This window comes from Oncorhynchus tshawytscha, linkage group LG24 (assembly GCF_018296145.1).
Source record: "Oncorhynchus tshawytscha isolate Ot180627B linkage group LG24, Otsh_v2.0, whole genome shotgun sequence".
NCBI classification, from domain to species: domain Eukaryota; kingdom Metazoa; phylum Chordata; class Actinopteri; order Salmoniformes; family Salmonidae; genus Oncorhynchus; species Oncorhynchus tshawytscha.
In genome coordinates this window covers 28793988-28805118 of record NC_056452.1, presented here as the reverse complement: position 1 = coordinate 28805118, position 11131 = coordinate 28793988, and the positions used below count along the sequence as shown (strand labels likewise).

At 45.2% G+C, this 11131-nt stretch overlaps 1 protein-coding gene across 1 annotated transcript in view; it reads left to right on the top strand.

Moving 5' to 3' along the window:
- LOC112247859 (CSC1-like protein 2) overlaps positions 1 to 11131 on the top strand; it is a gene marked incomplete in the record, with an annotated part of 175688 nt that overhangs the window by 43388 nt on the left and 121169 nt on the right. Inside the window, 2 exon segments of the mRNA XM_042305631.1 lie at positions 10465 to 10607; positions 10969 to 10983. Coding sequence (XP_042161565.1) covers positions 10465 to 10607; positions 10969 to 10983 — 158 coding nt within the window.

Here is an 11131-nt window from a genome sequence, read left to right as displayed (position 1 = left end):
ACCGAGGGACAGGGACGGACGAGGAGGGGAGGCAGGGACGGACCACCGGGAGGGGACAGGACGGACCGAGGGAGGGGGAGGCAGGACGGACCGAGGGAGGGGGAGGCAGGGACGGACCGACCGAGGACCGACCCAAGGAAGGAGGGAGGAGGCAGGCAGGAGAGGGACGGATGGACCGAGGGAGGGGAGGCAGGGAGAGGGACAGCGGGAGAGGTCTAGGCCAAAGGTCTACTTTTGAATGGAGAGAGAAACGCTGTAGGGAATGAGGAGACTAGACATTAGTCCCATGACTGAGGGTGCTGACTGGGGCTCCGTTTGTCTCCTGTCTAACTCTGCTCTACTAAGTGGATAATGACACAGTGTTCCATAGATAGGCCTGTTGTTTACCCAGCTGCATGTCTGCAGGACGTGCACAATGACAGAATCCCATTTTGGCTTAACGTCCCAGGCTTAATGTATTTCTGTCTTGATTGGTTTGCTCATCACCATATTAGCAGCCATTTACAGAGTAGAGTTCTGGTCTTTTTGGTACTATTACCTTCCAGAAAATACTCAGGCAAAGCACCTGTGTTTTCTCACCGCCGTATTTGTACTTTTGTCCAGCTGTTTGAAAAGGTTTCTCATATGTATATCTCACCCCAGTCGAAGGTCCTCTGTCACTGTAAAAGAGAAAACGAATTTGATCTTCCTGATTTTTGTGATTATTATTATTATTATTATTTTTAACCTGAACAGTTGATCACTGGTTTCTCCTCCAGGAATATCCCGAGCTGACCTCCTCCGCCATGTTGTTTTATATTTCTGTTTTGTTTTCTCTCTGTGAAGACAGAATCAGCGATACAGCCGTCTGGATGAACAGAAACAGTATGTCTTCTTATTGTATCACACTGCTTCTTCTCTTTCAACCAATCTAACTCTCTTCCTTCCCTTCCTACCTAGGCTGGTGTGGGTTAGGTTGGCCTGTCTAGCTCTCTTGTGGTGCTGGGATCTGTTCCTACCTAGGCTGGTGTGGGTTGGGTTGGCCTGTCTTAGCTCTCTTGTGGTGCTGGGATCTGTTCCTACCTAGGCTGGTGTGGGTTGGGTTAGCCTGTCTAGCTCTGTTGTGGGTTTTCTCTTTCCTTCTCTCCTGCCAGGCTTTTCTTGTTCGAGCCTGTCTCCTGCTGTTCTCTCTTTCTTTCTGGTCTTTCACGGTTTTATCCCTGCTGCTGTCTCTCTGACTCCTCTCTCTGTCTCTCTTCTCTGTCTCTCTCTCTCTGTCTCTGTTCCCTCTTCTGTCTCTCTCTCTCTCTCTGTCTCTCTCTCTGCCCTCTTCCGTGCCCCCTCTCTGTCTCTCTCTCTGTGTCTCTCTCTCTCTCTCTGTCTCTCTCTCTCTGTCTCTCTTTTCTGTGTCTCTCTCTGTGTCTCTCTCTGTCTCTCTTCTGTGTCTCTTTCTCTCTTGTGTCTGTCTCTCTCTGTCTCTCTTTCTCTGTCTCTTCTTCTCTGTGTCTCTCTCTCTCTGTCTGTCTCTCTCTCTGTCTCTCTCTCTCTGTGTCTCTCTCTCTGTGTCTCTTTCTCTGTCTCTCTTTCTCTGTGTCTCTCTCTCTCTGTGTCTCTCTCTGTCTCTCTGTCTCTGTCTCTCTCTGTCAACAGTAACAACAATAACTAAGGGTCAAAATAACCATACATTCAACAATAGCAATAAGTATACAGTAGAGGACATGTGTAGGTTGATTGGTCTGTCAGACACTGTCCCTCAACTTATGGCAGGCAGCAATGTAGTGCGCTGCCAACCCACAGCTCTCTGCGTCCTCCTCCAACAGGAATGGTAGCCTATCCTCATCAGAGAGGTCTTTGAAACCTTGAATAAGGGTTTTAAATTTGGGAAATGACACTCTAATTGTTTTATATTTTTTGACATTTTGTCAGGAAATGCAGCTCTGTCTCAGGTTCTGCTGTGGTGCAGTGGTTGCACAGCCTTTCCTCTACAGGGAGCCTGTGTCTACCCTTTCAATGGCAAGGCTGTGCTCACTGAGCCTGTACTTGTCAAGTTTTTCTAAGGTTTTGATCAGTAACCATGGTCAGATAGTTATCCAGTGTAATGTCCATTTAGCCAGAAAGCACTGCATTTAGCTTTGTGATTGTGTTTCCCAATAAGCAATGTAGTTTTGTTTTTGATTGTGTTGTAATTTGGCTTTATCTTGATTGATTGGGGTGGCAGGGTATCCTAGTGGTTAGAGTGTTGCAAGTTCAAATCCCTGAGCTGACAAGGTACAAATCTGTCATTCTGCCCCTGAACAAGGCAGTTAACCCACTGTTCCTAGACCAGTTAACCCACTGTTCCTAAGCCAGTTAACCCACTGTTCCTAGGCCAGTTAACCCACTGTTCCTAGGCCGTCATTGAAAATAAGAATTTGTTCTTAACTGACTTGCCTGGTTAAATAACAACTTTTTTATTTGCTCAGCTCTTGGCATTGCAGGGCTTGGTAATGATAATGATATGAGAGGGGTCACTGTATTTTAGATGTTCCAAAACTTAATTGCTATTTTTGAGTTTTTTATTATTAGTAGATATTAGCCATTGTTTGTAGTTTTCCTCGGACTTGTAGGAGATACTTACAGAACTCTGCATTCAGGAGTTTCAATGGGGTGTTTGTCCCATTTGGTGAAATCTTGTTTTGCAAGTGGACCCCACACCTCGCTGCCATGAAGTGCAATTAGTTCAGTGAAACATTCAATTGAGTTTTTTAATTTGTATTTATTTTAATTTGAATTTTTTTTGCCCTGGCATAGAATTCTCTGTTCCTTTCTGCCTCACTGCCTCCTGCTTCACTGCCTCCTTCATTATGGTGTCCAGTTGAGCTTATTTTTAAACCTAAGTAATTGTAGTGAGTGCAGTACTCTATATATTTTGCAGAGAACTTTGGTCTAATTCCTGAGATCTGGATCTTCTATCATTATACAGTGCCTTGCGAAAGTATTCGGCCCCCTTGAACTTTGCGAGCCTTTGCCACATTTCAGGCTTCAAACATAAAGATATACAACTGTATTTTTTGAAGAATCAACAACAAGTGGGACACAATCATGAAGTGGAACGACATTTAATGGATATTTCAAACTTTTTAACAAATCAAAAACTGAAAAATTGGGCGTTTTATTCAGCCCCCTTAACAGTGCAGCAAACTCTCCAGCGCCTAGTTCAGTGAGGATCTCTGAATGTAATGTTGGGGTAAATGACCAATGATGATTTGCAATCCACCTGTGACTGTAATCAAGTCTCCAATAAATCCACCTGCAAAACTGCTCATAGTCTCAGTGAGGTTAAAAGGATGGAGAGCATCATGAAGAACAGCACACCAGTTCTTTCCGAGATTCTGTTTGATTCAGGTCTGGATACAAAAGATTTGGCCATTTAAACATCCTGGATATGTTTATTTTTGAACCATTCCATTGAAATGGAAGGAGTTTTGACCACTGTCAAATCTGGAAGACAAATCTGGCCGTCCCTCTAAGGTCTTTGCAGACTCCATCAGGTTTTCTGATCAGAATGGTCCTGTATTTGGCCCCATCCATCACTCTGGATCAACTTTAAGATCTTCCCTGTCACTGCTGAAGAAAAACCAGGACAAAACCATGATGCTGCCACCACCATGTTTGACAGTGGAATGATGGTTCAGGGTGATGAGCTGTGAGGCTTTTTACGCCAAACATAACGTTTTGCATTGTTGCCAAAAGTTCAATTTTGGTTTCATCTGACCAAAGCATTCTTCCCATGTTTGGTGTGTCTCCCCAGGTGGCTTGTGGCAAACTTTAAACTGCACTTTTTATGGATATCTTTAAGAAATGGCTTTCTTCTTCCACTCTTCCATAAAGGCCAGATTTGTGCAAACACTGATTGTTGTCCTATGGACAGAGTCTCCCACCTCAGCTGTAGATCTCTGCAGTTCATCCAGAGTGATCATGGGCCTCTTGGCTGCATCTCTGATCAGTCTTCTCCTTGTATGAGCTGAAAAGTTTGAGAGGGACGGCCAGGTCTTGGTTCCAGATTTGCAGTGGTCTGATACATCCTTCCATTTCAATATTATCGTTGCAAAAATGCATATCCAGGGATGTTTAAAGCTTGGGAAGTCTTTTTGTATCCAAACCTGGCTTTAAACTTCCACAACAGAATCTCGGACCTGCCTGGTGTGTTCCTTGTTCTTCATGATGCTCTCTGCGCTTTTAACGGACCTCTGAGACTATCACAGTGCAGGAGCATTGATACGGAGACTTGATTACACACAGGTGGATTGTATTTATCATCATTAGTCATTTAGGTCAGACATTGGATCATTCAGAGATCCTCACTGAACTTCTGGAGAGTTTGCTGCACTGAAAGTAAAGGGGCTGAATAATTTTGCACGCCCAATTTTTCAGTTTTTGATTTGTTAAAAAAGTTACAAATATCCAATAAATGTCGTTCCACTTCACATGATTGTGTTTTATATCTTTATGTTTGAAGCCTGAAATGTGGCAAAAGGTCGCAAAGTTCAAAGGGGCCGAATACTTTCTGCAAGGCACTGTATGTTGGCTCTGCTTTTGAGGGGTTTACTGCCAGGGCCCAGGTCTGGAGTACTGCTCTGGAAAATCAGGTTCTGCTGTAGGCCATGTGCTGTGGGGTTTACTGCCAGGGCCCAGGTCTGGCAGTACTGCTCTAGCAGGTCCAGGCTCTGCTGTAGGCCATGTGCTGTGGGGGTTTACTGCCAGGGCCCAGGTCTGGCAGTACTGCTCTAGCAGGTCCAGGCTCTGCTGTAAGGCCATGTGCTGTGGGTGACAGAAGGCATAGGTCATCTGTGAAGAGTAGGCATTTAACTTCTGAATTGTGGAGACCAACACTCAGGGGCTGAGGATTTGTCTAGAATAGTGGCTAATTCGTTGATGTAAATATTGAAGAGTGTAGGGCTCAGATTGCAACCCTGGCGAAGGCCCCGCCCCTGGTTCTGCTGCACGTATTGCCAGTAAACATAATTAAATACATGTCATATGCCAATTTTAATGCTGTACTTATTGCCAGTAAACATTTGATTTAATTATGTCATATGTTTTACCCCTACACCACTTTCAATAACTTTGTAGAACAGTCCTGTATGCCAAATAGAATCAAATGCTTTTGGAAATCCATAAAGCAAGCGTATATTTTGGTATTATTTTGGTGGACATGTTTATTTTTGGTGGACAACATCTATCAGGGTGTGTAGGGTGTAAATATGATCAGTCGTGTGATGTTTTGGTATAATCCAATACACAAGACATTGTTTTTAAAAGATTGGGGTTATGAGTCCTTGATTCCAGATGTCAGGGAAATAACCTACACTCAGGATCAAATTAAACAGTTTTAATATAGCCAATTGAAATGTTGCACTAGTGAGTTTGAGCATCTCATTTAGGATGCCATCAGGTCCGCATGCTTTTTAAATTTGAGAGCCTGAAGCTTCTTATAGAGCTCCTGGTCAGTAATTGGGAAGTCCAATGAATTTTGATTGTCCTTTATAGCTTTTTCTAATCCATTCAACTTCCATTCAACTTCTCATGAATTTGGCGTTGGTCTGCGTTTGTCTCTCTCTCTCTGTCTCTCTCTGTCTCTCTCTCTGTCTCTCTCTGTCTCTGTCTCTCTGTCTCTCTGTCTCTCTGTCTCTTTGTCTCTCTCTCTTGTCTCTCTCTCTCTTTGTCTCTCTCTGTGTGTCTCTCTCTCTCTCTGTGTCTCTCTCTCTCTGTGTCTCTCTCTCTGTGACTCTCTCTCTCTCTCTGTTTCTCTGTCTCTGTCTCTTTCTCTCTCCATTTTACACCTATAACTCTGTTGCTGTATGTTCTCTCTCCCTAACTAACTAATCAGCTCTATATGCTAATCTCTGTGTCATCATTGACCTCTCTGAGAAGCAGAATGTCTCTCCTGTCGTCCTGTATAAGCGCACCGCATGAGGTGCCCAGCAGGCATGATACCTACAGGGTGGAGAGGTACGGTAACTAGTAACTACACACCTCACCTCACCCTGTGGTTGTGTAGACGCCGTCAAGCTCCTGAGTCCTGACTGGTTATCCCTACCTACCCTCAGCTCCTGTATCAGTCTGTGGTGGTTCTGTGTTTCTGCACTAGACAAGACACCTACCCCTAGCTCTCTGAGGTCTTCTATGGACGTTTATTGAGTTATAGCCATTGTGGGTGCCCCCACCCCCCCCATTCCATTAGAGACCTCAAAGAGCTCTGGGTGATGTCATCCTTTAATCTAGTTTTACACTGGACATTGCTAATGGAGACCAGGGGAATAGTAGCCTGGGCCCAGGTCTGTTTATGTTGTCTTGTGAACTCCTATGATCATTGACATACCATCGGCACAATCAGATCTGGGGACCCGGGCTAAAGGGGGCTGCCTGATGAAGAATATGAGATAAAAGAGCTTCAATCTGGTCTAGTTCTGGGAGTCAAAACGCATGTGTATCAGTGTATGAGCTGTAGGACCTGAAAGCTCTGCTGGTTGATCCGTGGGGGGTGGGGGGGGGGGTGTGGGGGTGGTTGGCATCTTTTATTGTTATGTGTCTCAATGATTTTACACTCAGGTTCTTCTGTTGTCTTTGTGAATGTCCTCCCCTTTCTCTCTGTCTGTCTCTGTGTCTCTGTCTCTCTTGTGGGGGCCTTCATTGCTTTTCCTTCCAATCTCTGTCATCTTAACAAGGTGTCAGAGAGTTTGTGTATCTCTAGAATCCTCCAACTGAATGACATGGTGCTGAGGTTTGTTCTGGGTGATTGTTGTCTCACTGACTGGTGCGTGAGCACTAGGCCAACCGTACACTCAAACCCCAGCCCCGTCTCCCAGGTTTTGGGTCAAAGACATTCAATTCAGGAAATAAACTGAAATTGGAGTGTAAGTTTACTTCCTGAATTGACTGAATGGATAGATTGATGCCAACTCTACAGACGCCTGAGGTACAGCAGTGTGGATACAGCCCAGAACCAACCTCTCCAGCCCATTTCAGAGCCCTACTGCATGTGTGGCCACTGAACTAATTAATATGTAATAAACACACTGTTGATACTGTACTGATGTCAGCCTAACTAACTATTTGAGATCAGGTTTGTTGTTGGGGAGTGCCAGGCTAATGCTAGGCTAATGCTATCTCCATCAGGTTTGTTGTTGGGAAGCGTCAGGCTAATGCTAGGCTAATGCTATTCTCCATCAGTTTTGTTGTTGGGAAGCGTCAGGCTAATGCTAGGCTAATGCTATTCTCCATTAGGTTTGTTGTTGGGAAGCGTCAGGCTAATGCTGGGCTAATGCTATTCTCCATCAGGTTTGTTGTTGGGAAGCATCAGGCTAATGCTAGTTCTATCTTTTTAACATTGTGTGTGTGCAGTGTGGCGTCTGCCATGACGTCGGAGCTACCCGATCGCTACGAACGCCTGACCTCTGTCTCCAGCTCAGTGGACTTTGAGCAGAGAGACACTGTAAGTACCACTTCCTGTTTTTACTGGGATCAGGGGTTGTGGGGTGTGGAGCAACCACAGTAGGGACTTCACTACAAACAGGAAAACTTGTTTGGGAGAAAAATCTTGTCGTACATTTCAGTCATTTAGCAGACGCTCTTATCCAGAACCACTTAGTTAGTGAATACATGTTAAAGATGCACTCTTAAGCACAACAAATTCGTAACATGTCACACCAAATGGATGATGTAGTAAACAATCGGATGATGTAGTAAACAATCGGATGATGTAGTAAACAATTGGATGATGTAGTAGACAATTGGATGATGTAGTAGACAATTGGATGATGTAGTAGACAATTGGATGATGTAGTAGACAATTGGATGATGTAGGAGACAAATGGATGATGTAGGAGACAATTGGATGATGTAGGAGACAATTGGATGATGTAGTAGACAAATGGATGATGTAGTAGACAAATGGATGATGTAGTAGACAAATGGATGATGTAGTAGACAAATGGATGATGTAGTAGACAAATGGATGATGTAGTAGACAATTGGATGATGTAGTAGACAAATGGATGATGTAGTAGACAAAAGGATGGTGTAGTAGACAAATGGATGGTGTAGTAGACAAATGGATGATGTAGTAGACAAATGGATGATGTAGTAGACAATTGGATGATGTAGGAGACAACTGGATGATGTAGGAGACAAATGGATGATGTAGTAGACAAATGGATGATGTAGTAGACAAATGGATGATGTAGTAGACAACAACAACAACAAAAAACGGTTACCACTTTAGGCTTCTGAACACCACTTTTAAAACTACCGACTGAAATTATACAACCGTTTGAGAGTGCATCTTTAAGAGAGTAAGCTGAGAGAACCACGTCGTTGATTTCGTCCTATTGTCAGCATTACTTTGAAACTGCTGACCAAGTGTACATTGTACCAGAGAACAGGATACCGAGGTTACGGGCCAATTTCTTTTCAATTCAGGAACTACACTGAAATGTAAATTCTCTTCAATGCTTTTTGGAATTAGAATTTGTGGAATTAGAATTTGTGGAATTAGAATTTGTGGAATTAGAATTTGTGGAATTAGAATTTGTGGAATTAGAATTTGATTTATGTTCTGAATTGATTGGAATTGAAATGGAATTGACCCCACTGCAGGATACAGCTCGGGAGAACCTTGACATTTTGAGTTTTAATCGGGTCACTTACGTTGCTCGAAGAATTTCCCCCAATTGGATAATAACCTGTAATCTACGGTTCTAACTAGCTCTAACCTAAAGTCTCATCTCTCTTCAGGGCTTCTGCTCCTGGTTAACCGCCATCTTCCGCATAAAGTGAGTCTCCAATAAAGTTTTGGGTGCGGGCATGGGACAGCAAGGAAGGGAGAATGTGTGTGAGTTGGAATTTAGGTGTGTGTGTGTGTGTGTGTGTTAACAAACAAACTGTCAATTTGACTGTTCAGAGGTCTGCTCTGCCTCAAAGGGACTTTCCTGGTTAAATAAAAGCTAAATCTCTCTCTTTCTCTCTCTCTCTCCTCTCTGTCTGTCTCTCTCCTCTCTGTCTGTCTCTCTCCTCTCTGTCTGTCTCTCTCCTCTCTGTCTGTCTCTCTCCTGTCTGTCTGTCTCTCTCCTCTCTGTCTGTCTCTCTCCTCTCTGTCTGTCTCTCTCCTCTCTGTCTGTCTCTCTCTCCTCTCTGTCTGTCTGTCTCTCTCTCCTCTCTGTTTGTCTGTCTCTCTCCTCTCCTCTCCTCTCTCTTTCTCTGTCTCTCTCCTCTCTGTTTGTCTGTCTCTCTCCTCTCCTCTCCTCTCTCTCTTTTCTCTGTCTCTCTCCTCTCTGTCTGTCTGTCTCTCCTCTCTGTCTCCCTCCTCTCCTCTCTCTTTTCTCTGTCTCTCTCCTCTCTGTCTGTCTGTCTCTCTCCTCTCTGTCTCCCTCCTCTCCTCTCTCTTTTTCTCTGTCTCTCTCCTCTCTGTCTGTCTGTCTCTCTCCTCTCTGTCTCCCTCCTCTCCTCTCTCTTTCTCTGTCTCTCTCCTCTCTGTCTCTGTCTCTCTCCTCTGTCTCTCTCTCCTCTCTGTCTGTCTGTCTCTCTCTCTGTCTCTCTCTCCTCTCTGTCTGTCTGTCTCTCTCCTCTCTGTCTCCCTCCTCTCCTCTCTCTTTCTCTGTCTCTCTCCTCTCTGTCTGTCTGTCTCTCTCCTCTCTGTCTCCCTCCTCTCCTCTCTCTTTCTCTGTCTCTCTCCTCTCTCTGTTTGTCTGTCTCTCTCCTCTCTGTCTGTCTCTCTCTCCTCTCTGTCTGTCTGTCTCTCTCTCCTCTCTGTTTGTCTGTCTCTCTCCTCTCCTCTCCTCTCTCTTTCTCTGTCTCTCTCCTCTCTGTTTGTCTGTCTCTCTCCTCTCCTCTCCTCTCTCTTTCTCTGTCTCTCTCCTCTCTGTCTGTCTGTCTCTCTCCTCTCTGTCTCCCTCCTCTCCTCTCTCTTTCTCTGTCTCTCTCCTCTCTGTCTGTCTGTCTCTCTCCTCTCTGTCTCCCTCCTCTCCTCTCTCTTTCTCTGTCTCTCTCCTCTCTGTCTGTCTGTCTCTCTCCTCTCTGTCTCCCTCCTCTCCTCTCTCTTTTCTCTGTCTCTCTCCTCTCTGTCTCTGTCTCTCTCCTCTGTCTCTCTCTCCTCTCTGTCTGTCTGTCTCTCTCCTCTGTCTCTCTCTCCTCTCTGTCTGTCTGTCTCTCTCCTCTCTGTCTCCCTCCTCTCCTCTCTCTTTCTCTGTCTCTCTCCTCTCTGTCTGTCTGTCTCTCTCCTCTCTGTCTCCCTCCTCTCCTCTCTCTTTCTCTGTCTCTCTCCTCTCTGTCTGTCTGTCTGTCTCTCTCCTCTCTGTCTCCCTCCTCTCCTCTCTCTTTCTCTGTCTCTCTCCTCTCTGTCTGTCTGTCTCTCTCCTCTGTCTGTCTGTCCTCTCTTTGTGTCTGTCTCTCTCCTCTCTTTCTGTCTGTCTTTCTCCTCTCTGTCTGTCTGTTTCTCTCCCTCTCCAGGGATGAGGAGATCAGGGAAAAGTGTGGGGAGGATGCAGTACACTACCTCTCCTTCCAGAGGCACATCATTGGTCTGCTGGTGGTGGTGGGCGTGCTCTCAGTGGCCATAGTCCTGCCCGTCAACTTCTCAGGAAATCTATTGGGTGAGTGGGGTTTAGGGGGTGGGACTTCAGGAATACTTGAGACTAACACTGGACTGGTGGTGTCCTCTATCCCCTATGTAGTGCACTACTTTAGATCAGGGCTCTATTTCCCTATGTCCCTGTGGGTATCCCTGTGGGTCCTGGTCTAAAGTAGTGCACTTCAGAGGAATAGGGTGTCATTTGAGACGTATCTCTAGTAGTCATCAGAAATCCCTCACTTCAGAAGTCCTTTAGTCTGGATAGTGGGGTTTTAGGACTTTGAGGTTATTATTATAGATTGAATTGTATCTATTTCAACTCTGATGACTCAAGGGTTATATCATGTGATTTTTCCATCTTGTCGTCACGTGAAACATCAAAGTGGAGGCAAATACAAGTAAGTGAGAAAGTAGCCTTGTCTGAGTCCATAGGGCAGGAGCATATCTCCAGCTCGTCTAGGGCGAGACGGCTGCTCCTCTAGGGCGAGGCGGCTGCTTCTCTAGGGTGAGGCGGCTGTGAGGCGGCTACTCCTCTAGGGCGAGGCG